Raw genomic sequence first — 24,574 nt, forward strand, 5'->3', positions numbered from 1 at the left:
TAAAAAAATTATAAACAATAATAGTTATTTAAATTTAAAGTGCTTTCCAGGAGCATTACCAAATAAAATAAGACACTAAACCACATAAGATATGGAAGAAGATTTTAAAGACTGATGAGGGAGAAGGATGAAGATATTTAGGGAAGGAATTTGAGTTTACGGCCTTGGCAACTGAAAGCACAACCATCTGTGGTAAAGTAATTAAAAATCAGAGGGTGCGCAAGAGCCCAGTTTTGGAAGAGCGCGATATCTTGGCAGGTTGTGGCTGCAGGAGTTGATGAAAAAAGGGTGAAACCATGGAGGGATTTGAAAACAAGGGTAAGAATTTTGAAATCGAAACGCTATCAGGCTGACAGCAATATAGACCAACTAACACGGAAAGATGAATGGTAAGTGATGCAAGTTAGGATATACATAGAATACATAGAAACCCGACAGTGCAGAAGGAGGCCATTCGGCCCATCGAGTCTGCACCGACCACAATCCCACCCATGCCCTACCCCCACATATTTACCCGCTAACTACGCATCTCAGGGACAATTTTTAACCTGGCCAATCAACCTAACCCGCACATCTTTGGACTGTGGGAGGAAACCGGAGCACCCGGAGGAAACCCACGCAGACACGAGGAGAATGTGCAAACTCCACACAGACAGTGACCCGAGCCGGGAATCGAACCCGGGACCCTGGAGCTGTGAAGCAGCAGTGCTAACCACTGTGCTACCGTGCCGCCCGGGCAGCAGAGGTTAAGTTTATGAAGAGTGGAGATGGGAGTCTGACCAAGTGCCATTGTCTGAACTTCTTTATTGCACACGAATACTATTTCATATATATATATATATCCATGCCTTATTTTCTAATATCTCTGAGCATCTCCAAGCACTTTGCTTACTATGTGTTACTGTCAATGACAGTAAGTCGACTGTTCTACACCAGTGAAAATCCTTCCACAAACGAGTGTCAGTTTATACACAAAGTATAAAATGTGAACTATTGGTGTTGGTGTAAGTCATCGCCATTTTGAAATGAGGAGGAAGAAGCACCTGTAATTGAAATTAAATCAATGTGATAGGTTTTATTGAATGAATTAAGTCTATAAATATGTATTCAACTGCAATCAAAACATTTTAAGAACAATTTTAAAATTGCCAAATTGATACGTTTGACATCCCATGCAGAGTTAATCAAATTTACTGAGTCATTTTGGCTATGGCATCATCGTAAGGATCCTACTCTGGACCAGATTTAGAGCTTCTGGTTTCGGAATCATCCCTCCAGAACAAATAATCTTTCTTTCCATCCATTTAATTGGATATTCTGCAAGTTTATGAACGCTCTAAAGTTAAAGTTTATTTATTAGTCAGTCACAAGTAGGTTTACATTAACACTGCAATGAAGTTACTGTGAAAATCCCCTAGTCGCCACACTCCGGCGCCTGTTCGGGTACACTGTCGGGTAATGACAGTTTGTGCATCAGCAGCGTCCTACAATGACAAAACCACACATGTTTCCAGTCTGATAACGTAACCATTCTGATGAACCTTGAGAACCTATTCTGACACATGCTTCTCAAGGTCAAGTCAGTGGCTGGTCCCTATTCTTATGGCACATTTGGTCTGGGGCACTTTCTTCAGAGTGGATTCTTCCTTCCTCCATTCCCACACCAGTTTTTCACTAACACAGAACTCCCTTGCTACAGCACTGTTACTTTATGAATGATCAAGCATTACAACTTTTAGCTTGAAACCAGCATCGCACTTGATTCTTTTTGCCGAAGGACCCATTTCTGTTCATGGTTTGAGTGTGTCTTAAACTTGTGCAAATCATCTTGATATTGCCTGCTTGATTTCATGTGCCGACTTATGAAGTGTTTAAAGCATGCACCAAAAGAATGGGGTTATCTTATACACTGGCTCAACTTATACACCACAATCTATGGTACTATAAATTGCAGTGGGCTATTTAAGCAGATGAGGAAACTATTTGCGCAGCAACAACCATTTGCATTAATGTAGTAATTGCACCCTTCTGACATACACGGAGGAAGCAATGCAGCTTATTGTAAACTGTTCCTCTGATGCAGCAAATGCCTTTGGCCTTAATAATAGCCTAAAAACAAAAGTGCTTTACCAATGTCACTCCCAAGAAAATTATAATTCACTGCAGATCAGCATTGAAAGCAGCAACCTCATTGTAGTTGTACAATTCATCCGTCAAGCTAGTATTATTTCAAATGACACCACTGTTAACAAGGACATAATCAACTATCCAAGGCCAATAACTCCTTTGGTTGCAACTTGAATTCTGTTTGATGAACCCATTCATTTGCATTTCTACCAAAATTCAAGTATACTGATGGGTTTTGTTACCTTGTATGGTCAGAATCATGGTTCTGTACAAAAAACAAATGCAACTGCTGATGCACTTTGGTACATCATGAAAAGAATCTGTACTGGGCCATGCTATGGCTACAAAAGCAGGTCAGAGGCTGGAAAATTCTGTGGGGACTAACTTATTTATTTGTTTATTTGTGTTTAACACTGCAATGAAGTTACTGTGAAAATCCCCTAGTTGTCACACTCGGGTGCACTGAGGGAGAATTTAGCATGGCCAATTCACCTAACCCAGCACGTCTTTCGGACTGTGGGAGGAAACTGGAACACCGGGTGAAAACCCACCAGACATGGGGAGAACGTGCAGACTCCACACAGTGACTCAAGCCGGGAATTGAACCCGGGTCCCTGTCGCTGTGAGGCAGCAGTGCTAACCACTGTGCCACCGTGCCGCACTTGCTTCCTGACTCCCCAAGGCCTGTTCACCATCTACAAGGCCCAAGTCAGGAGTGTGATGGAATACTCTCCACTTGTCTGGATGAGCACAGCTCCAACAACATGAGAAGCTTAACACCATCCAGGACAAAGTAGAATGACTTAATTGACACCCTATCCACTAATTCCAACCTCCATGCCCTCCAGCATTTACACACACTGGCAACAGTGTGTACCATCTGCAAGATGCACTGCAGAAACTTAAAAAGGCTCTTTCGACAGCACCTTCCAAGCCCCTGACTTCTACCACCTAGAAGGACAAGGGCAGCAGATGCATGGGAACACCACCTCCTGTAACTTCAAGCCATGCAACATCCTGATTTTGAACGATACTGTCATTTCTTCACTGTCACTGGAACAAAATCATGGGACTCCCTCCCGAACTACATTGTGGGTGTACCTACACCACATAAGTGGATGTATCAGTGAGATGCAACATGGTTTTGTGAAGGGGAGGTTATGTCTCACTAACTTGATCGAGTTTTTTGAAGAAGTGACAAAGATGATTGATGAGGATAGGGCAATGGATGTTGTCTACATGGACTTCAGTAAGGCCTTTGACAAGGTCCCTCATGGCAGCCTGGTGCAGAAGGTGAAGTCACATGGGATCAGAGGTGAGCTGGCAAGGTGGATACAAAACTGGCTCGGTCAAAGAACGTAGTAAGAAGTCTAACAACACCAGGTTAAAGTCCAACAGGTTTATTCGGTCAAAGAAGACAGAGGGTAGCAGTGGAAGGGTGCTTTTCTGAATGGAGGGCTGTGACCAGTGGCGTTCCTCAGGGATCATGCTGGGACCTTTCTGTTTGTAATATATATAAATGATTTGGAGGAAAATGTAACTGGTTTGATTCGTAAGTTTGCGGACGACACAAAGGTTGGTGGATTTGCGGATAGCGATGAGGACCATCAGAGGATACAGCAGGATATAGATCAGTTGGAGACTTGGGCGGAGAGATGGCAGCTGGAGTTTAATCTGGACAAATGTGAGATAATGCATTTTGGAAGGTCTAATACAGATAGGAAATGTACAGTAAATGGCAGAACCCTTAGGAGTATTGATAGGCAAAGGGATCTGGGTGAACAGGTACACAGGTCATTGAAAGTGGCAATGCAGGTGGAGAAGGCAGTCAAGGAAGGCATACGGCATGCTTGCGTTCATCGGCTGGGGCATTGAGTTTAAAAATTGGCAAGTCATGTTGCAGCTTTATAGAACCTTAGTCAGGCCGCACTTGGAATATAATGTTCAATTCTGGTTGCCACACTACCAGAAGAATGTGGAGGCTTTGGAGAGGGTACAGAAAAGATTTAACAGAATGTTGCCTGGTATGGAGGGCATTAGCTATGAGGCGAGGTTGGAGAAACTTGGTTTGTTTTACTGGAACGACGGAGGTTGAGGAGCGACCTGATAGAACTCTACAAGATTATGAGAGGCATGGACAGAGTGGATAGTCAGAAGCTTTTTCCCAGGGTGGAAGAGTTAATTACTAGGGGGCACAGAGTTAAGGTGCGAGGGGCAAGGTTTAAAGGAGATGTACAAGGCAGATTTTTTACACAGAGGGTGGTGGGTGCCTGGAACTCGTTGCCGGGGGAGGTAGTGGAAGTGGATACGGTAGTGACTTTTAGGGGGCGTCTTGACAAATACATGAATAGGATGGGAATAGAGGGATATGTCCCCGGAAGGGTAGGGGGCTTTAGTTCAGTCGGGCAGCATGGTCAGTGCAGGCTTGGAGGGCCCAAAGGGCCTGTTCCTGTGCTGTAATTTTCTTTGTTCTTTGTTCACATGGACTGTAGCAGTTCAAGAAGGTGCTTTCCATCACTTTCTCGAGGACAATTAGGGAAGGGCAATAAATGCTGATCTAGCCAGTGGCACCCATAACCCAAGAACAAATATTTTAAAAATCGCTGTAGGAGTTCCTCAGGGTAGTGTCGGAGCATCTCAGGCCCAACTGTTTTCAGGAGCTTCATCAATGACCTTCCCTCACCATGAAGTCAGATGTGGGGATTTTAACTGATGCTTGTGCAATGTTTAATAATATTCGCCACTCCTCAGATACTGAAGCAGTCCATTCAGACACCAAAAATCATGCCAGTTACCACAGAGATGACCCTTCCAATGATCTTCATCTACCAAGGATCTGCCATCTTCTTCATCACTAGGAAAATGTTTCAGTGCACTTCATAAGTTGTCATTAGACTAAAACAAGCTGAGGAGGAAATATTAGGATTGTTGATTAAAAGCTTGGTAAAAGCAGTAGGTTTTAAGGAGAACTTTAAAAGAACTAAAAGATCTAAAGAGGTGGTGAATTATAGCGGTAGATTTCAGTAGCTTTGAGCCTAACGGGCAGAAGGCATGGCTAACTTATGGAACAAAGCGAGTGGTGAATGTACAGGAGGCCAGAGTTGGAGGAATGCAGTAATGTTAGAAACTTGATGACTTCAGGAGGTTGTATACATAGTTGAGGCTATGGAAGAATGTGAGCATTAGCACAGGGTGATGGATGACTGAGACTTGGAGCAGGTTATAATACTGGCATTAGAGTTTTGGGTCAGTTATAGTTTATGCAGGATAGAAGATTCAAGGCTAACCAGGAGAGCTTTGGAATAGTAGAGTCTGGTGGTAACAAAAAGATGACTGAGATCACTCCCAATAAAGGTGTGAATCGGATTAACATATTTAAATCCTTATTTAAATATGCATTTTCTATTTTTAGCTGGATTCATCCAGCTCCCAGTATTTAGCACCCACCCATCGGCACAATGTAAAGCTTAGGGGAAACGATACTGGTCTCCACAAATGAAGAACAGATGTGATGACCATGCTGGGGGATTCGAAAGCCATTGGAGCCTCCGGGTGGTCAGGGATATGGCTGGGCAGTGCCTTGACACTACCACCTGGTGCTGCCAGGGGACATTGCAAGATTGGCTCTGCCAAGGGGTGGAGCCTGAAGGGACATGAAGGGGTAGCCCTTGGCGACCCCATGGTGGGATTTTGTTCATTTGGGGTGAGGCATAGGACTTGATGTGGCGATTGGGAGGGTCTTTGCTGGCCGGGGGAGGGGGGGGGGGATTTGATGTGGCAATTGGGAGGGTCTTTGCTGGCGGGGGGTGGGGGGGGGGGGCTGATCTCTGAGGAGCTGGCCTTGCTGGCGTCTTTAGGTCCCACGCATCTATTTTCCAGTCGGAACCACTCCTAGCTCCAAAAGAAATCTGTGAGGGCGGATTGCGCCGACCCACCGCTTTTCCCACCAGGGACAACAGCTAGAAATATTTTGGGAGAATTGTGCCCCACATCAACAAATTATGTCAGTGGCATATAAAATTTTATTTATTAATTTCACAAGCAGGCATATATTAACACTGCAATGACGTTACTATGAAAATTCCTTAGTCGCCATACTCCGGCACCTGTTTGGGTACACTGAGGGAGAATTTAGCATGGCCAATGCACCTAACCAGCATGTCTTTTGGACTGTGGGAGGAAACGGGAGCACCCGGAGGAAACCCACGCAGACATGGGGAGAACGTGCAGACAGTGACCCAAGTCCGGAATTGAATTCGGGTCCCTGATGCCGTGAGGCAGCAGTGCTAACCACTGTGCCACCGTGATGCCCAAAGTGGAAGGGGCCAAGAATGGATTCTTGGATGGCTTCAGAGGCATTTATGAGGAGTAGGAAAGGAAATTGTTACAGGAGAACATCTAGTTTACATGTGTAAGAATGGAATCTGGTACGGGCAGGTCCATTCTGCTGGGTAACAGTGGAAAAGGGATAGTTGACTGTTGAATGTTGGAGAGGTCAAAAATGATGGCTTATACAGCTGTGAGCGCAGTCACAGCAGCAGCTAAACAAATGGTCTCAATCTTAGTGACAGCGATTTATCTAATTGTATTATTAATTGGGCATCTAGCACTTTAGGATGCCCTGAGATCATGAAAGATGCTTTGTAAGTGCAAATTCTCTCATTAGCTCTCACTCCTTCCCCATCATGGCCGAGCTGAAAGTCTCAATGGATTGTAGGGTCACGTTTGTCACCACACCTGTACATTTTCCATCTTTTAAAAAGTAGAAACTTTGTTTCAAAAGAAATTCCATTTAAATAATCTCTAATATCCCAAAATGGCTTTGCCATTGTCTGGTTATATACTGCATGCAGAAACATACCATCAACAGGGTGAGATGATTGACCACGTTAGTCTGCTTTTTATCGGAGAGGAATGTGTGGGTGGCAGGATCTCCGAATCTCAAGTTGAAACTAGGGGCCCTTCTATATTGACGTAAACCATTGGAACATGTGGATGGGTAACATTTCATCAAGAGACAGCACTCCTGCTGCACTGAACTGCTGCCTCTGAGTGGGGGAGGAGGGGGGGATGCCAACTGAGCAATGTTGAAGCTTGTAACAATTTTTGTTGTTTCCTGCAGGCATGCTAAAAGGACCTGATGCTGAAGAGCTGTTGAGCTTTGGATCTATGCTACATCCCGAAACGAAGGGTGCAGTTACATCTTGTCCAACACTGCAACACCTAAGCTCTCCAGCTAAAGTGGCGGGTATGTGTGAAAGCTTTCTTACACTGCCTTGATTTAAACTTTAGTTTTCAGCATCAAAACCTAAATTGTTCGCCAATTACAAAATCTGTATTGTTTGTTAGGTTCTTATTAGAAAGGTTTCAGGAATAATATTCTGTACTGCTCAAAATTGCACAATAGAACTTTTTTATATTGGAGCAAGTCATTAAAGGGTGCAGTGAAGCAGGTAAAATAGAAGCAAATCACATCTTTGATTTTCTATCTAGAAGCACGGAATAGAAAAGCAAAGAAGTGATAGATTCATAGAATTTTACAGCACAGGAGGAGGCCATTCGGCCCAACGTGTCCACACCAGTCAACAAAGATCTGACTGCGTTGATTTCATTTCCCAACACTTGGTCCATAATCCTGGAGGTTACGGCAGTGCAAATGAATATCTAAATAATTCATAAACGTTATGAGAGGCTCTGACTTGATGACGCTTTCAGACAGAGAGTTCCAGACACCCACCCACCCTCTTGGTGAAACATTTCCCCCATACGCTTCTTGGCCTTCTACCTCTTACCTTAAATCTAAGCCCCTTGGTTATTGACCTCTTTACTAATGGAAAATATGCCTTCCTTTCCACCCAACTATGCCCCTTATAATCTCATACACCTCTATCAGGACCCCTCTCAATCTTTGCTGCTCCAAGGAAAACAGCCCGAGCCTATCCAACCTCTCCTCCTATTTCAGACCAAGCAGTGTCCTGGTAAATGAAACCAAAAGAGAAAATGCTGGAAAATCTCAAGCAGGTCTGGCAGCATCTGTAAGGAGAGAAAAGAGCTGACATTTCGAGTCCAGGCGACCCTTTGTCAAAGCTTATGAATAGTGTGACCCTGTAAAGTATTGAAGATCAGAGGGACCTTGGACCTATCAACAAATCCCTAAAGGTCGGGCAAGACGATAAGGTGTTAAGAAGGCACATGGGATACCTGCCTTTCTTTATTAGCTGAGGCCATAGAATACAAGAGATGGCATGGTGGTTACCACTGCTGCCTCACAGCGCTGGGTTCAATTCCGACCTCAGATGACTGTCTGTATGGCTTTGACAAAGGGTCATCTGGACTCGAAACGTCAGCTCTTTTCTCTCCTTACAGATGCTGCCAAACCTGCTGAGATTTTCCAGTGTTTTCTCTTTTGGTTTTAGATTCCAGCATCCGCAGTAATTTGCTTTTATCCGGCATCCTGGTAAATCTCCCCTGCACCCTCTCCAGTGCAATCACATCCTTACTATAATGTGGTGACCAGAACTGCACACATTATTCCAGTTGTGGCCTAACCAGCGTATTATACATTTCCAGCATGGCCTCACTGCTCTTCTTAGATTCATAGAATCATAGAATCCTACAGTGCAATTTGGCTATTTGGCCCATCGAGTTTGCACCGACCACAATCCCACCCAGGCCCTATCCCCGTAACCCCATATAGTTACCCTACTAATCCCCTGACACTAGGGTCATATTTAACATGGCCAATCAACCTAGTCTGCACATCTTTGGACTGTGGGAGGAAACCGGAGAACCCAGAGGAAACCCACGCAGACAGGGAAGAATGTGCAAACTCCACACAGACAGTCACCTGAGGTTGGAATTGAACCCCGGACCCTGGCGCTGTGAGGCAGCAACGGTAACCACCGTGCCATTCTTGTATTCTATGGCCTCAGCTAATAAAGAAAGGCAGGTATCCCATGTGCCTTCTTAACACCTTATCGACTTGTCCTACCTTCAGGGATCTGTGGATATGCACTCCAAGGTCCCTCTGATCTTCAATACTTGACAGGGTCACACTATTCATAAGATAATCCTTTTGCCTTGTTAGCCCTCCCTAAGTGTATCACCTCACACTTTTCTGGGTTGAATTCCACTTGCCTCTGCTCAGCCCACCTGACCAGTCCATTGATATCCTCCTGCATCTTTGATTATCCTCCTCACTATTTACCACCCTACCGATTTTCATTCATCTGTGAACTTCTTGATCATACCCCCTACATTTAAGTCCAAATCATTAATTACATCACAAATAGCAATTACCCAACCACTGAGCCCAATGGAATCCTACTGGAAACAAACTTGGTCACAGAAACATCCCTTTACCATCACCCTCTGCCCCCTGCTTCTCAGCCAACTTTAGATCCAATGTGCTACTTTGCCTTGGATCTCATGGGCCCTAACTTTCTTAACCAGTCTGCCATGAAGGACCTTATCTAAATCCTTGCTAAAGTCTATCCAGACCACATCAGATGCATTGCCCTCATCAACACTCCTGGTTACCTCCTAAAAAAACATTTGATTAAATTTGTCAAACACGATCTTCCCTTGACAAATCCATGCTGACTTTCACTGATTAATCTAGGTCTATACAAGTGCAGATATATCCTGCCCCTCGGAATTCCTTCCAGTAACTTCCCTACCACTGAGGTTAGAGGACTGGCCTATAATTTCCTGGTCTAACCCTACTTCCCTTTTTTTAAACAATGGGACAATGTTAGCTATCCTCCAGTCCTCTGGCACCTCACCTGTAAGAAGTCTCACAACACCAGGTTAAAGTCCAACAGGTTTATTTGGTAGCAAATACCATAAGCTTTCGGAGCAATGCTCCTTCGTCAGATGACCTGGCTGGCTGTAGAGATTTGCATTCTAATCAGTATTCTGTAATTTGATTTCTGTGTCTGTGCCCTGTTTGAGAACAGAGACCACTCCATCTGACGAAGGAGCATTGCTCCGAAAGCTTATGGTATTTGCTACCAAATAAACCTGTTGGACTTTAACCTGGTGTTGTGAGACTTCTTACTGTGCTTACCCCAGTGCAACGCCGGCATCTCCACATCATGACCTCACCTGTGGCCAGAGTGGATTTGAAAATTACTGACAGTGCTCCGATTTCTCCTCTCTTGCCTCCCACCTGGGATAAATCTCATCCAGGCCTGCGGATTTATCCACTTTTAAGGCTGCTAAACCTGCGAGTACCTCCTCTGTCTCTGTTAATTTCCTCTAATATTTCATAGTCCTCCACCCTGATGTCTACACTTTTGTTGTCCTTTACATTGTGAAGACTGACACACAGTATTCATTGAATACCACTCATCTTCCGGATCCCCACACACCGGATATGGTCCCTAATTGGCCCTACTCTTTCCCTAGTTCTCTTTCTCTTTATATATTTAAAAAAGAGCCTTTGGGTTTTCCTTTCTTCTACCTGCCAAATGTTTTTTGTATCTTAGCTTTCTTAATTTCCATTTGAAGTTCCCCCTGTACTTTCGATACTCCTCTAGCTGTATTGCGCCCTCGGTATCAACCATGAGCTTCTCTTTTTTTTCATGATCCCTACCTTAATGTCCCTTGACGTCAGGATTTCCTGGTCTTGGTCCCATCCTGTGTCTTTACGGGTATATATTTGCCCTGTACTCTCGCTATCTCCTCCTTAAAGACCTCCCACTGTTCCTGAAACAATTTTAGCTGCAAGTAGCTGTTTCCTGTCCACTTGGGCCAAATTGAATCTTATCTTAGTAAAATTAGCCTTTCCCCAGTTAAGAACATTTATTCCCGGTCCATCCTTATTCTTTTCCATAACTATCCTGAATCTAACTGACTTATGGTCACTACCTCCAAAATACTCGCCTCCCGATATGCCTTCCATCTGCCGGAGCTCGTTTCTGAATATTAGATCCAGATTTGTCCCCTCCCTTGCTGGGCTTTCTACATACTGGCTATAAATGTTTTCCTGGATGTAATTTAAGAATTTTGCTCCCTCCTTATCTTGCACACTAAAACTATCCCAGTTAATATTTGGGTAGTTAAAATCCCCCACAATTACTGCCTTATTATTCCTACACATTTCTGAAATTTGATTACATATTTAATACTCTACCTCTCACTGACTGGAGGCCTATCGTACACACCCAAGAGTGTGTTTGCCCCTTTTGTGTTTTTTACTTCTATCCACACAGCCTCATTTGATGATCCTTCCAGGGTATCATCCCTTCTCACTGCTATAATTGACTCCTTGATCAGTGTGGTGATTCCCCATCCCCCACTCTATCTCATCTGAATACTGTATAATCAGGAGCTGCCAATCCTGCCCAGCTTTCAGCCAAGTCTCGGTCATAACTATGATATCAAACTTCCACATGCCTATCTGTGTCGCCAGCTTGTCTGTCTGATTCCTTGCATTAAAATATATTCCATTTAGCCTTGCTAGACTCGCTTCTTTATTATCTAGCCTATGTTTCCTTATCCTTTCAGACTCACTTACTGGTATTTTAACTTCTTATTCAATCGCAGTTTCTCTCCTCTCTGAATCACTTGGCAGGATCCAACCCATGCCAATTTAGCATAAATCTGCCCCAACAGCACTAGCAAACCTCCCTGCAATGATGTTGGTCCCGTTCATGTTCAGATGTAACTTGTCTGACTTGTACAGGTCCCACCTCCCACAGACATGGTCCCAATGCCCCAGGAAGCTAAGGCTCGCCCTCCTGCATCACCTCTCCAGCCACACATTCATCTGCTCTATCCTTCTGTTTCTATCTATGCTCACTATTATGTGGCACTAGGAATAATCCAGTGATTGCTAGTTTTGAAGTTCTGCTTTTCAAGTTCCTACTCAACTCCCTAAAGACTGCTTGCAGGACCTCATTTCTCTTCCTGTGTCATTGGTCCCAATGCGTATCACAATCTTTGGATGTTCACATTTCCTCTGCAGAATGTCCTGCAGCAGTTCCATGACATCCTTGATCCTGGCACACAGGAAGCAACACACAGCCACAGAAGCACCTGCCTTCTCCCCTCACTAACAAATCCCCTCTCACTATTGCCCTTCCACGCTTCCTCCCCATCTGATCAGCTGGACCACCCACAGTGCCATGGCCTTGGCTCTGGTTGGTCTCCACAGAGGAACCGTGACTTTCACCATTTTTCCAGGCTGGAAACTAATTTATGAGTGGGATGAACTCAGGAGATTCCCTCTTAGCTGGCTGGTCCCCTTCTTCTGTCTGGCGGTCACCCATTCCCTCTCTGCCTGAACTTGCTTAAGCGTCGTGAATGCACCATAGTGCCCCAGCTGCTGCTCAACCCTCAAAGCCTAGAGTGAGAGTCACTCCAGCTGGAGACACCTCCCACACACATGATCATCCAGACCACCAGGAGTGTCTAGAATTTCCCACATAACACAGAATGTGCAAATCACAGGACTGAGCTCCCCAGACATAACTAAATAGAATATATAGACTAGAAAATTTTTATTCTTATTTATGTCAGACAAACAACCAGAGCCCCTTAGTAAAGAAATTTAGTTTTGAAGTTCTAAAATATTAATTATTAAATGTTTTTAGCTGTACTTACAGTCTAAGCTACAATCAAAATCCAGTAATTTCCCTATTGCTTGTGTTTCTTTCTGAAGTATAAAAAGAAATGGTTTTCTAATTCTCCGCTACTTGATAACCCTCCCTAACAGCAGTTTCTCATCAACTAATGAACTTGTATTTCTCCGGTGATAAGCTCTAGGTGCTCCTGACAGCCTGTCCCAGTGTCTTCCTCTCGCATTCTCCTCTAGATGCTGCTGACTGACTGCCTGTCCTGGTGTCCTGCTCTTCTCTGATGTTGAACTTTAATTTGACTACAATATTGAGTTTAAGATAGCCCATAATTTGTATTTACACAGCACCTTTCACGATGCCATAAAGCACTTTCTAGCCAATTAACTGTCTTTTGAAGTGTAGTCAGTGTTCTAATGTATGCAACATGGCCTCCAATTTGCATTCAACCAAGTCCTATGAATAGCAGCTTGAAATGGTTGGATAGTTTGTTTCAGTGATTTGGTTGAGGTCTTTTGTATTGACTTGAGAGGATAGGCAGTATCTCATTTAACGCATCATTCCTACTGCATGAATCACAAAAGGCGAGTATGCAGATGCAGCAAGTAATTAGGAAAACTAATAGAATGTTATTGTTTATTGTGAAGGGAATTGAATATGAATGGAGGCAATTTATGCTTCAGTTGAACAGGACACTGAGACCACATTTTGAGTACTGTGCACAGTATTGGTCTCCATATTTAAGGAAGGATGTAAATGAGCTGGAAGCAATTTGGCAAAGTTTTATTGGACCAACATCTGGAAAGGTCAGGTTTTGTCTTAATGAGGAAAGATTGGACAGGCTAAACTTGTATCCGCTGGAGTTCAGAGTAAGGGGTGACTTGATTGAAATGTATAAGATCCTGAGGAGGTGTTGACAGGGTGGATGAGGAAAGGATTTTCCTCTTGTGGAAGTATCTAGAACAGTGGTTCCCAAAGGGTGCGGCGCACCACACTGGTGCGGCGAGAGAGGATGGCAAGTGTGGCGGGAAGATTCAAGGACAATCAAAGAAACATTTAAACCTGGCTTAAACAAGCATTGTTTTATACTTTCTGGATGTCCCATGATCATATTATAAAGTAGTTGTGTTTTATGTTATGAATCAAGCACTGCTAGGAGTTTTTTTTTTGTTTTTGAATGTATTTCTTATCAATAAAAAATTCGGTGTGGCGGGAGCAAATTTTTATTCCGAAAGTGCAGCCCAGTGAAAAAAGTTTGGGAACCACTGATCTAGAACTACAGGTCACATTTTGAAAATAAGCCATCGCTCATTTAAAATAGAGATGCGGAGGAATTTTTCTGAAGGTTGTCAGTCTTTGGAACTCTTCTTCAAAAAGCAGTGGAAACAGAGTTTCAGAGTCTCGCTACCCTCTGAGACTAAAAAATTCTCCTCATGTCTGTCTTAAATGAGTGACCCCTTATTTTTGAAAAGTGACCCTTTGTTCTAGATTTTCCCACAAGAGGAAACATCCTCTTCACTTCCATCCATTCAGCACCCCTCAGGATCTTAAAGGTTTTGATCAAGTTGCCTCTTACTCTTCTAAACTCTAGTGGATACAAATCAAACCAATCCAACCTTTCCTCAGAAGACAACCCATTGTTTCCTGATATTAATCTAGTAGACCTTCTCTGAATTTCTAATGCATTTATATCTTTCTGAAATAAAAAGACCAATACTGTACTCAATACTCCAGATGCGGTTTCACCAATGCCCTGTATAAATGAAGTATAACTCTTCTACTTTTGCAATCAATTTCTTTCCCTCACAAACCATAACATTCAATTAGCTTTTCTAATTACTTGGAGCTCTGCAACCCCTCACCATTTGGAGAATAAACTTTTTTATTCTTCCTGCCAAAATGGAAAATTTCACATTTATCCACAATGTACTCCATTTGCCAGACTTTTGCCCAATCACTTAACCTATCTATCTATGCCCTTTTATAGCCTCTTCATAATTTACTTTCCTACTTATCATTGTGTTGTTAGCAAATTTAGCAACACTACCTTCAGTCCGTTCATCCAAGTCATTTATATAAATTGTGAAAAGTTAAAGCCCCTTGTGGCACACTACTCATCACAACCTGCCAACTAGAAGAAGATCCATTTTTGCCAACTCTGTTCGGGTTAGCTAGGCAATCTTCAATCCATGCCAGTCTCTCACCCGCTGCACTTTGAACCTTTATTTTATGACATAACCTTTGATGTGACACCTTACCATATGCCATCTGTAAATCTAAGTACAGTGCATCCACAGCACATGTGACTCCTACAATAAAGGTTAAACATGATTTCCCTTTCACAAAGCCATGTTGACTTTGCATGATTACTTGAATTTTTCCAAGTGCCTTGCTGTAACACCTTTAATGATGGCTTCTTCATTGGATACAGGTGAGGTCCCTGGGGATTGGAGGCTAGAGAATGCGGTACCGTTATTTAAGAAGGGTAGCAGGGATAACCCGGGTAATTATAGGCCAGTGAGCTTGACGTCCGTGGTAGGGAAGTTGTTGGAGAGGATTCTTAGAGACAGGATGTATGCGCATTTAGAATGGAACAATCTCATTAGTGACAGACAGCATGGTTTTGTAAGAGGGAGGTCGTGCCTTACAAATTTGGTGGAGTTTTTTTGAGGAAGTGACAAAAACGGTTGACGAAGGGAGGGCTGTGGATGTCGTCTATATGGATTTCAGTAAGGCATTTGACAAAGTCCCTCATGGCAGGTTGGTTAAGAAGGTTAAGGCTCATGGGATACAAGGAGAGGTGGCTAGATGGGTAGAGAACTCGCTTGGCCACAGGAGACAGAGGGTAGCAGTCGAAGGGTCTTTTTCCGGCTGGAGGTCTGTGACCAGTGGTGTTCCGCAGGGCTCTGTACTGGAACCTCTGCTATTTGTGATATATATAAATGATTTGGAAGAAGGTGTAACTGGTGTTATCAGCAAGTTTGCGGATGACACGAAGATGGCTGGATTTGCGGATAGCGATGAACATTGTCGGACAGTACAGCAGGATATAGATAGGCTGGAAAATTGGGCGGAGAAATGGCAGATGGAATTTAATCCAGATAAATGCGAAGTGATGCATTTTGGAAGAACTAATGTAGGGGGGAGTTATACAATAAATGGCAGAGCCATCAAGAGTATAGAAACACAGAGGGACCTAGGTGTGCAAGTCCACAAATCCTTGAAGGTGACAGCACAGGTGGAGAAGGTGGTGAAGAGGGCATATGGTATGATTGCCTTTATAGGACGAGGTGAAGAGTATAAAAGCTGGAGTCTGATGTTGCAGCTGTATAGAACGCTGGTTAGGCCACATTTGGAGAACTGCGTCCAGTTCTGGTCGCTGCACTACCAGAAGGACATGGAGGCTTTAGAGAGAGTGCAGATGTTGCCTGGTATGGAGGGTCTTAGCTATGAGGAGAGATTGGGTAAACTGGGCTTGTTCTCCCTGGAAAGATGGAGAATGAGGGGAGACCTAATAGAGGTGTACAAAATTATGAAGGGTATAGATAGGGTGAACAGTGGGAAGCTTTTTCCCAGGTCGGAGGTGACGATCACGATGGGTCACGGGCTCAAGGTGAGAGGGGCGAGGTATAACTCAGATATCAGAGGGACGTTTTTTACAGAGAGTGGTGGGGGCCTGGAATGCGCTGCCAAGTAGGGTGGTGGAGGCAGACACGCTGGCATCGTTTAAGACTTACCTGGATAGTCACATGAGCAGTCTGGGAATGGAGGGATACAAACGAATGGTCTTGTTGGACCAATGAGCGGCGCAGGCTTGGAGGGCCGAAGGGCCTGTTTCCTGTGCTGTACTGTTCTTTGTTCTAAAAGTTTTCCCTATGACAGATGAGGCTAATTGGCCTATAGTTTCCTGTCTGTCTGTCCCTTTTTGAACAAGGGAGTTACATTTGCTATTTTCCAATCTAATGGAACCTCCCATGAATCTAGGGAATTTAAGAAAGTTAAAATCAATGCATCAGCTATCTCATTAGCCACTTGTTTCAAGACCTTAGAGTGAAGTCCATCTGGACCAGGGACTCACAGGCCCAACAATTTGCTCAATACCACTTACCTGGTGATTATAATTTTCCTGAGTTCCTCCCTCCCTTCCATTTCCCGATTTACTGCTATCTCTGGGATGTTATTGGTGTCCTCTATAGTGAAGACAGATGGAAAATATCTGTTTAATCCACCATAGCCTATTTTTCATTACCAATTCTCCAAACTTCTCCTAGCTCATATGTTCAAAATTAAGCTCCTTTGACAATACAGCATTCCCTCAATACTACACTGGAGTGTCAGCTGAGATTATGCGCTCAAGTCTCTGGAATGGGACTGAATAAAAAGCTTTCTGTCTTGAATGTGTGCATGCCAGCATTGAGCCACAGGTGATGATGGGTCTGTCCTCCAGGAGGGAAAGAAAGTGTACGTTGATTCAGGTGTTACCAGGCATGAGGGGTTACAGTTGCCAAGAGAGAGTGGAGAAACTACAGCTGTAGAGGATAAGGACGACCATATAATAATCTTCAACATTTTAAAGTCTTTAAGATGATGATACAGATTGTTTCCATTGATTAGTAAGACATTAGTGAGAGAACACAATTTTAGACTCATCAGAAAGAATTAAAGGGGAAGTTAGAAAAATGCTTCAGATAGGCATTGATTAAAATATGTAATTATCTGCCACAAATAGCTGCTTAAGCAGACTATAATTTTTTTAAAAAGGAAACTTGATTATTGTCTGAAAAGGAGTATTATATATTGACGGATGTGGGGATTGAAAAGAGTGGGATTAATCGGGGTTGGATATTATAGGTTCAGGGATGCGCGTAGGAGAGTAGGATTAGACTGGATAGTAGAGTGTGGGGAATGAGAAAAATAGGATGAGACCCGGTTGATGGGAGATAGCTTCAGTATGGATTGATGCATCAAATGCTTGTTTCTATCCTGTCATAATTTCTAGGGTTCTATGAGCTGTTTATTATAAGTAATAGGCCTCTTTTACAAAATCGTAAAGAGGAAAACAACCTGAACTATTTCTCAAAGCATTGAGTTGAAAAGTATGTGCAGATCATTGCAGAAAATGATTGTGTTGACAACCAACTATAGAGTTTTTCTTTGGGTACAGGAGAAAATATGCAAAAGTGATATATAAAGGAATATTTGTGATTTTTTTGTAACAGAGGTCCATTATGTTCCCAAACATTGATTTGAAGACTTGAAGGATTTAGACTTGAGGACATTGGTCTATGTCAGTAAAATAAAGCTTGTATTTCCTGATGGCTGTCCGGGTCAGTTAACTCACTTAATGTACAACGGATCTAAACAAACCAAGGAGGATCAGCCTTCAGTTCCCATTCTGTGTTGGATTGCCTAATCTCAGTAGAGATGCTAAAACTTGCATCCATGCTCTTTGTTAGGGAGAGTGATGTTAATGCTACTGATCAACTATTCTATGATTTCCCCCCCCCCCTACCGAACAAATGCATATGTAGATGTTGGGTGAGGATAATGGACCTTAGACTAAAATAAAGGCGAAATACGGCAGAATCTGAAATGTAAACAGAAAATGCTGGAAAAACTCAAGTTCAGCAGCATCTGTGGAGAGACGGTTAATGTTTTGAGTACATGTGATTCTTCTTCAGAGCTCTGAAGAAGAATCATTTGGACTTGAAACATTAACATTGTTTCTCTCTGTCCCCAGATGCTGACAGATCTCCTGAACTTTTCTAACATTTTTTTTTTACTTGTAATGAATCCTACACTGTAGTCACACTGTCTTTGGAAATCATTGATCAGCATTACTTGTGAACAGTAGGCATTTTTGAGAGTTGCCATTTGGGAGCTCTAGAACTCTTCTTGTGTTCTAGGCAACCGTGTGCGAGAAATGGCGGCAGCTGGAGCAACTTGAGATCTAGGTTTCAGAGCTTAAACAGCAGCTGGGGTCACTACTGTATCTGCAAGGCTGAGAGTTTTGTGGATAGCACATTTATGGAGGTGTCAATTTGCAGCTTACAATATGCAGGCAGAGAAGGAATAGGTGATCATCAGGTGAGCAAGAACGATTAGGCAGCTAGTGCAGGTGATCCCTGAGCGCATCTCGCTTTCCAAGCAGTATTCATCTTACCGCAGAGTTTGATCGTTCGTCTGGGCGATGTAGCCAGAGCTAGGTTCGTGGCACCATGGGGGATTCACCATGGGGGATTCAGCTTCACCGAAGTGGGAGAGGGGAAGGAATATTGAGAAAGCAATAATGATGGGGAATGCTATAGTTGGGGGAACATACACGTTTCTATGGTCACAAATTTAAGTCCAGAATGGTATGTTGCCTCCCTAGTGCCAAGGTCAAAGATGTCACTGAGCAACTGCAAAGCATTCTGAGATGGGAGGGTGACTAGCCAGAGGTGGTGATTCAATAAGGTGGGTAGAAAGAAGCATGATATCCTGGAGTGACGAAGCCATGATCCAATTCGCAGAATCACAGAATTGTTACGGTGCAGGAGGAGGCTATTTGACCTATTGTGTCTGCACCGGCTCTCCAAATGAGTATTATGACTTGGTGTCATTCCCCTGTATCCCTGCATGTTGTTTCAAGTAATTATCTAAGGTTCTCTTTAATGTCTCGATTGAACCTGCCTCCACCTCACTTCCGAGCAATGCGTTCCTGACCCAGGCCACTGGTTGTGTGAAAAGGTTTTTTCTCGCGTCACGTTTTCTTCGTTAGCAAATCACTTTAAATCTGTGTCCTCTCATTCTTGATACTTGGTCACTGTTAAGAAACAACAGGGGTACTACTCGGTGTATTCTATAGACCACCAGCTAATGTCACAGTATCGAAGGAGCAAATTTGCATAGAAGTTACAGAGAGGTACAAGTACTATACAATAGTGATGGGGACTTCCTAATATTAACTTGGATAGTAATAGTGTCCAATCGGAGAAGGCGAAGAGTTTCAGATAAATCCTTTTGATCAGTATGCTTCTGATCCAATAAGGAGGAAGACATTGTCAGATATTGATCTGAGGAATCAAGTGGATCAAAAGTCAGTAGGGGAACATTCAGGGAACATAGTACCATAGTTTTTAAATTAACTGGAAAAAAACAAGCAATCTGGAGTAACAACACTTAATTGGAGTAGGCATAATTTTCATGAGCTGAGCATGGATCGTCTTATGTAATAGAAAAACAGCTATGGAGAGGAAAAAATGTTCTGAGGAAAGATTATCTTGACCTGAAATGTTTACTCTGTTTCTCTCCGCAGATGCTGTCTGACCTGCTGCGTATTTCCAGCTATTTTTGTTTTTATATATATAAAGCTATATTTTTATAGCTTTGTCTATAAATCTGAAAGATTTATAGATAAAGCTGTAACAGAAGTTGCATTCCCACAAAGGGGAATGTTAGAACAACTGAAGCCAGAGCTCCCTGGATGACAAAAAAGAGAGAATAAGATGAAGCAGAAAAATATGATGTATGACAAATGTCCAGTTGATGGTGTAAGTGAGAACCATAGAATCCATACATTGCAGGAAGAGGCCATTCAGCCCATCAAGTTTGCACCCACTCAAAAAAGCATCCCACCCAGGCCCTCCCAATCCACCCTTTCCTGTACCCTCCGCATTTATCATCGCCAATCCACATAATGTGCACATCTTTAGGACTGTGGCAGGAAACCGGAGCACCTGGCGGAAATCCACACAGACATGGGGAGAATGTACAGACTTCACACAGTCACCCAAGGCCAGAATTAAACCTGGGTCCCTCGTGCTGTGAGGCAGCAGTGCTAACCACTGCACCACTGTGCCACAACCAGCATAGCTGCACAAAGTTCAGAGGGGCAGCGAAAATGAGAGAGAATGGCAACTAACAAAGGGAAATCCAAATGTCATTTGTAGGTATATAAATAGTAAAATGGTGGTAAGAATTAAGGTGGGGTGAATTAGGGTACAAAATTATTAATGATCAGGAATGGGAAGTCTGGCCAATTTGTCATTTTCCTCTCCAGACAGAGGCGTTGAATCTCGTTGTATATTGCTCAGTACCATTGCACATTGAACTGCTCATATCTGATGTATTTTTTGTATGATAATCATGTTGAGTTGTCCAGATTTTAATGAAGCAAAATTCCCCCTTTGACAACCTGCAGAAGAGCTGTCTTTTGAAGAAAAGAGAAACTTGGAATTGACCTTACTTCCATCTGAAGGAATGGCTCCTCCACAAGAGCAAATGCTTGATTCCTCGTGGCAAGCCACAGGTATACAGCGGCAAAAATTAGAGTGAACTTTGTGTATTTGACTTGCTACAACAGAACTTGATGGTACCTAGCTTATCTGAATATTCATCAGAGTTCTTTGATTTATTCAGTTCTTGAAAAACTCCGTTTTTTCAATACTAATTGAACAAGCGGCTACCATCTCTTAACTTTGAAATCTTTCCCTTGACATTCTTATATTATTATGTTTAGTCTCATCATCTTGTCTTGCCTCAAGTGGAGCTCCTACATCATCTTCATTCTTGAATTGTCTCTACAAAACGTTATGTTCTCTCTTTCAATGGAGAAGTTTATTTTCTTGTTAAGAAAATTTAGTACTCTTTAAACCCAAATCTGTCATAACTTTTAATGCTGCTTCCTTATCTTAAGAGTTTCTTCTAGCAACTGTCTTGCACATCTGGAAAACACACAGGGGAAATCCTTGTCGATAAGGTGATCCCTCTTACTTTTAGCCTCCAAGCTATTCCCTGCTCCTTTTGCAACCTTGCTTTTCTCTCTGCCATTTCCTATACTCTGCGTCTCTATGTATGTGTGCTAACATAGTTTCCAGCAAGGTTGTTGGATGGTGGTTGCAAGTGGGGATGTTGACTTTAAAATTTAAAAGAAAAATCACCGTTTGAAGCCGGAGCATGCAGAGGGCAATTAATGCCCAACTTTTGTGAGATTACATCCACACAGCACCGTGAAAGAATTGAACCTGGGATATCTGATCTGCACTGCTTAGCACCTTCCAATCATATTCAAAAAATGGTTCTTGTATAGTTGTGTTTTCTTTCGACTTGCAAACCTTTATTGTACTTGTGCAGATTCCATGGCTTCAGTCACAGCACCATTAGCATTTGAAGAAGACCTTTGGCCTAATCAGGAGGAAGTAACAATAAGCAGCGCCACACTTTCGCCGACAGAACAAGAATCGAGTAGGTAGAATGAAATTGCAGCAACTACGCACAAATTGCTGACATCTTTTTCTGAATCATTACTTGTTTTGTGGCTACAACCTCTGGATGCTTTGAAATGGCTCAGATGTCCAATAATTGAAGACTATGAATTACATGATGTAGTTAAGAATTTCAGTGATATGTGGAACTGGAGTGTATAGACCATGAAAGTCGCTGATCTCTGTGCTTTGATTTCTGCTGTGGTGCTGCAATTATATTCTGCATTTCAGTGCCAAGGAAAGATGGGATTAATGTTCCTTAGGCTCATCAAATGACTCCTAATGTCAAAAGGATGTGTGTGGATGTTGGGTCAGAATGAGATTAAGTATTGCTGTGATTTCGCTTCTCTTCATAATATCCTGGATACAAATTTAAAAAGAAATCAAATTGCTGTTGATGTCAAACAAGCACTGATTGTGGTGTCAATGAATTGGGCCATTAACTTTAAAATTGTCAGTGCAAGAGTGAGGAGAGAGGTTGGGAGAAATTATTTCTGTACAGGGTAGTTGGACCATGGAATGCTTCGAAATAGATGGCGACAGGTTCAAGGCAAAGGCTATTGTATACTTTTATAGGAATAACTTTCTGCTGGTTGGAGTCATACCTGGCACAATGGAAGATGGTTAGAGGTCAATCATCTCCATTCCAGAATTACACTGCAGGAGTTCCTCAGTGTAGTGTTCTAGGCCCAAACGTCTTCAACTGCTTCATCAATGACCTTCCTTCCATCATAAGGTCAGAAGTGGAGATGTTCGTTGCAATGTTCACCATTAGAGACAATTCAGGTACTGAAGCAGACGGTGTCCAAATGCAGCAAGCGCTGGACAATATCCAGGCTTGGGGCTGAGAAGCAGCAAGTAACATGCTGCACAAGTGCCAGGCAATGACCATATCCAAAAAGGGAGAATCTAATCATCTGCCCTCGACATTCAATGGCACTGCCATCACTGAATTCCCTGTCTATCAAATCCTGTGGGTTACCATTAACCAAAAACCAAACTCGACCAGCCATATGAATTCTATGACTACAAGAACAGGTCAAAGGCTAGGAATCCAGCAACGAATAGCTCACTTTGACTCCTCAAAGCCTGTCCACCATTTTAAAAAAGCAAAGTCAGGAGTGATGGAATACTCTTCCCTTGCCTGGATGAGTGCAGCTTCAACATCACTCCAGAGGTTTGACACTATCCAGCCCACTTGATTGCTACCCCTTCCACAAATATGCGTTTCCTCCATCTATAAGATGCATTGCAGGAACTCAACAACGTTCCTTAGGCAGCACTTTCCAAACTTGCAACCACAGCAGCACAGTAGTTAGCACTGCTGCCTCACAGCTCCAGGGACCAGGGTTCAATTCCCGGCTTGGGTCACTGTCCGTGTGGAGTCTGCACGTTCTCCACGTGTCTGCATGGGTTTTCTCTGGTTTCCTCCCACAGTCTGAAAGACGTGCTGGTTAAGTGCATTGGCCATGCTAAATTCTCCCTCTATGTACCCGAACAGGTGCCGGAGTGTGGCGACTAGGGGATTTTCACAGTAACTTCATTGCAGTGTTAATGTAAGCCTACTTTTGACACTAATAAATAAACTTTAAAACACTGCCATCTAAAAGGACTAGGGCAGCAGACAGATGGGAACACCACCACCTGGAAGTTCCCGTCCAAGTCACTCAGATTCCCCCTTGGAAATATATCACCGTTCCTTCACTATTACGGTCAAAATCCTGGAACACTCACCCTAACAGCATTGCGGATGTACCTACATCAAAAAGGCAGCTCACCACCATCTTAAGGGCAATTAGGAATGGGCAATAAATGCTGGTCAAGCCGGTGTTGCCCACTTCCCTAAAAGAATAAAATAAGGGTGAACAGAATAGTGAAATAAAAGTAAATACTATGGATTTGGAAATCTGAAATGAAAACAATATGCTGGAAATACTGCAGAGAGAGAATCATGGTTAATGTTTAGAGTCAAATGTGACTTCTTATGAACTGAACGAGGTACAAATATGATGAGTTATTTGCCCTTGAAAATAGGGATGGGGGAGGAAGAACAAGTGAAGCTCTAGAATAGATTTTGGAAGAGATCTAATGGTAAAGATGTGATGGAACAAGAGGGAAAAGGAATGGTAAAGGTTCTAGGAAATAGACAAAGCATTTGTCCATGTGAGTGTGAATGCAGGAATAATGAATAGCTGCGTCCAAAAGCAAAGCATGGAAAACAAGATTCAAACTGGCACATGGCAAAAAAAGGATTCAAAATGGGGGACAGGGTTCATTGTCTGAAGTTGAGCAGCTTGGATTAGGTTTGGTTTGCTCTAATAGAAAGTGTAAACATGATGGGCTGAATGGCTTCCAGTGCTATAAATGTCTATATTTTTTATGCAAAGTTGGTGATGACATCACTAACTAATTTGGTGTTTGCAGTCAGAAATGGTTCTTTAACATTGTTTTTTGTAAATCTATAACCCTGTTTGTAGTTACAGAATCTACAGGAAATATGATGGCTGAGATGAAGCCATGGGAAAAAGAGGAAGTGGGGCCTGATTTACCATTGACACCAGCTCAGGAGCGCATACAGTCTATACAGGATGTAACGGGTAAGCAATGAAATTTAATATACAA

The 24,574-nt window shown here is 42.9% G+C and overlaps 1 protein-coding gene across 6 annotated transcripts in view; it reads left to right on the top strand.

Moving 5' to 3' along the window:
- The window catches only part of LOC144495654 (uncharacterized), a 361,405-nt gene that overhangs the window by 208,124 nt on the left and 128,707 nt on the right, over positions 1-24,574 (top strand). For 3 of the 6 annotated variants that reach the window (XM_078215916.1, XM_078215918.1, XM_078215917.1), the window contains exons 5-8: positions 7,250-7,375; positions 20,890-20,997; positions 21,822-21,932; positions 24,430-24,549. In XM_078215916.1, the coding sequence (XP_078072042.1) occupies positions 7,250-7,375; positions 20,890-20,997; positions 21,822-21,932; positions 24,430-24,549 (465 nt within the window). The remainder of the gene's footprint in view (positions 1-7,249; positions 7,376-20,889; positions 20,998-21,821; positions 21,933-24,429; positions 24,550-24,574) is intronic. The other 3 variants (XM_078215920.1, XM_078215919.1, XM_078215921.1) reach the window with 2 other exon arrangements.

Source organism: Mustelus asterias, chromosome 7, assembly GCF_964213995.1.
Source record: "Mustelus asterias chromosome 7, sMusAst1.hap1.1, whole genome shotgun sequence".
NCBI lineage: Eukaryota > Metazoa > Chordata > Chondrichthyes > Carcharhiniformes > Triakidae > Mustelus > Mustelus asterias.